This window comes from Frieseomelitta varia, unplaced genomic scaffold, assembly GCF_011392965.1.
Source record: "Frieseomelitta varia isolate USP_RPSP 00005682 unplaced genomic scaffold, Fvar_1.2 scaffold_246, whole genome shotgun sequence".
Taxonomy (NCBI): Eukaryota; Metazoa; Arthropoda; class Insecta; order Hymenoptera; family Apidae; genus Frieseomelitta; species Frieseomelitta varia.
Genome location: NW_025109975.1, coordinates 584037 through 584656, shown reverse-complemented (window position 1 = coordinate 584656; position 620 = coordinate 584037). Strand labels below are relative to the sequence as shown.

Below are 620 nucleotides of genomic sequence, written 5' to 3'. Positions count from 1 at the left end.
CAAGCAAAAAAAAAAAAAAAAAAAAAATGCTTGCTGTTCTTAGAAAATTGCTAATTTTATGACTTTTTGATATTCCACAATTTACATTTCTCGCACAAGTTTTTGTTTCATTTTAGATCACGAAATTGCAATTCGAGAGAGACTCTGGAATGATCAAATCCCTGGGGGTGTACATTTTCAAGGGTGAACATTTTGCTTCCGATCATCTTCCGTCATTTCGTTCTAGCCACGTACGTAGGTTTCAAGCGCGTTTCGAAGCTTTTATATTTCGGAAAAATATTTCGCAATCAGAAGCGTCTTTGTGCGCAAGGGTTTGCGGCCGTGCGTGCAACTTGCTAAAATTATAGGACATCGGAACGTGCGACGCAACATAGTAATTAACACGTTTGTTTGTGACAGGAAGGGTCTCGAATCCCAAAAGAATAAGTTTGCAAATATTTGCCCGTCACGAGTAGAATAATAATGTCCATGTATTCGCGTAATTTTTTTTTAATTGGAAAGGAGCAGTTTTTTCTTTTTTCTTTTCTTTTTTTCTCTCTTTGCTCGAAGTAAAAAATTGCAAGAGAATTTACTGCGTTTCTCCGCGTCAAGGAAGCAGTATTTTTCAAATTTTCTGCCCA

General features: G+C 36.8%; 1 protein-coding gene across 3 annotated transcripts in view; it reads left to right on the top strand.

Annotated features, from left to right (window-relative positions):
- LOC122528119 (CCR4-NOT transcription complex subunit 6-like) overlaps positions 1–389 on the top strand; it is a 131892-nt gene extending 131503 nt beyond the window's left edge. The window contains exon 4 of one of the 3 annotated variants that reach the window (XM_043652876.1): positions 117–389. In XM_043652876.1, the coding sequence (XP_043508811.1) occupies positions 117–187 (71 nt within the window). In that variant the 3' untranslated portion in view covers positions 188–389. The remainder of the gene's footprint in view (positions 1–116) is intronic. The other 2 variants (XM_043652875.1, XM_043652874.1) reach the window with 2 other exon arrangements.
- Positions 390–620: the final 231 nt, after the last annotated feature.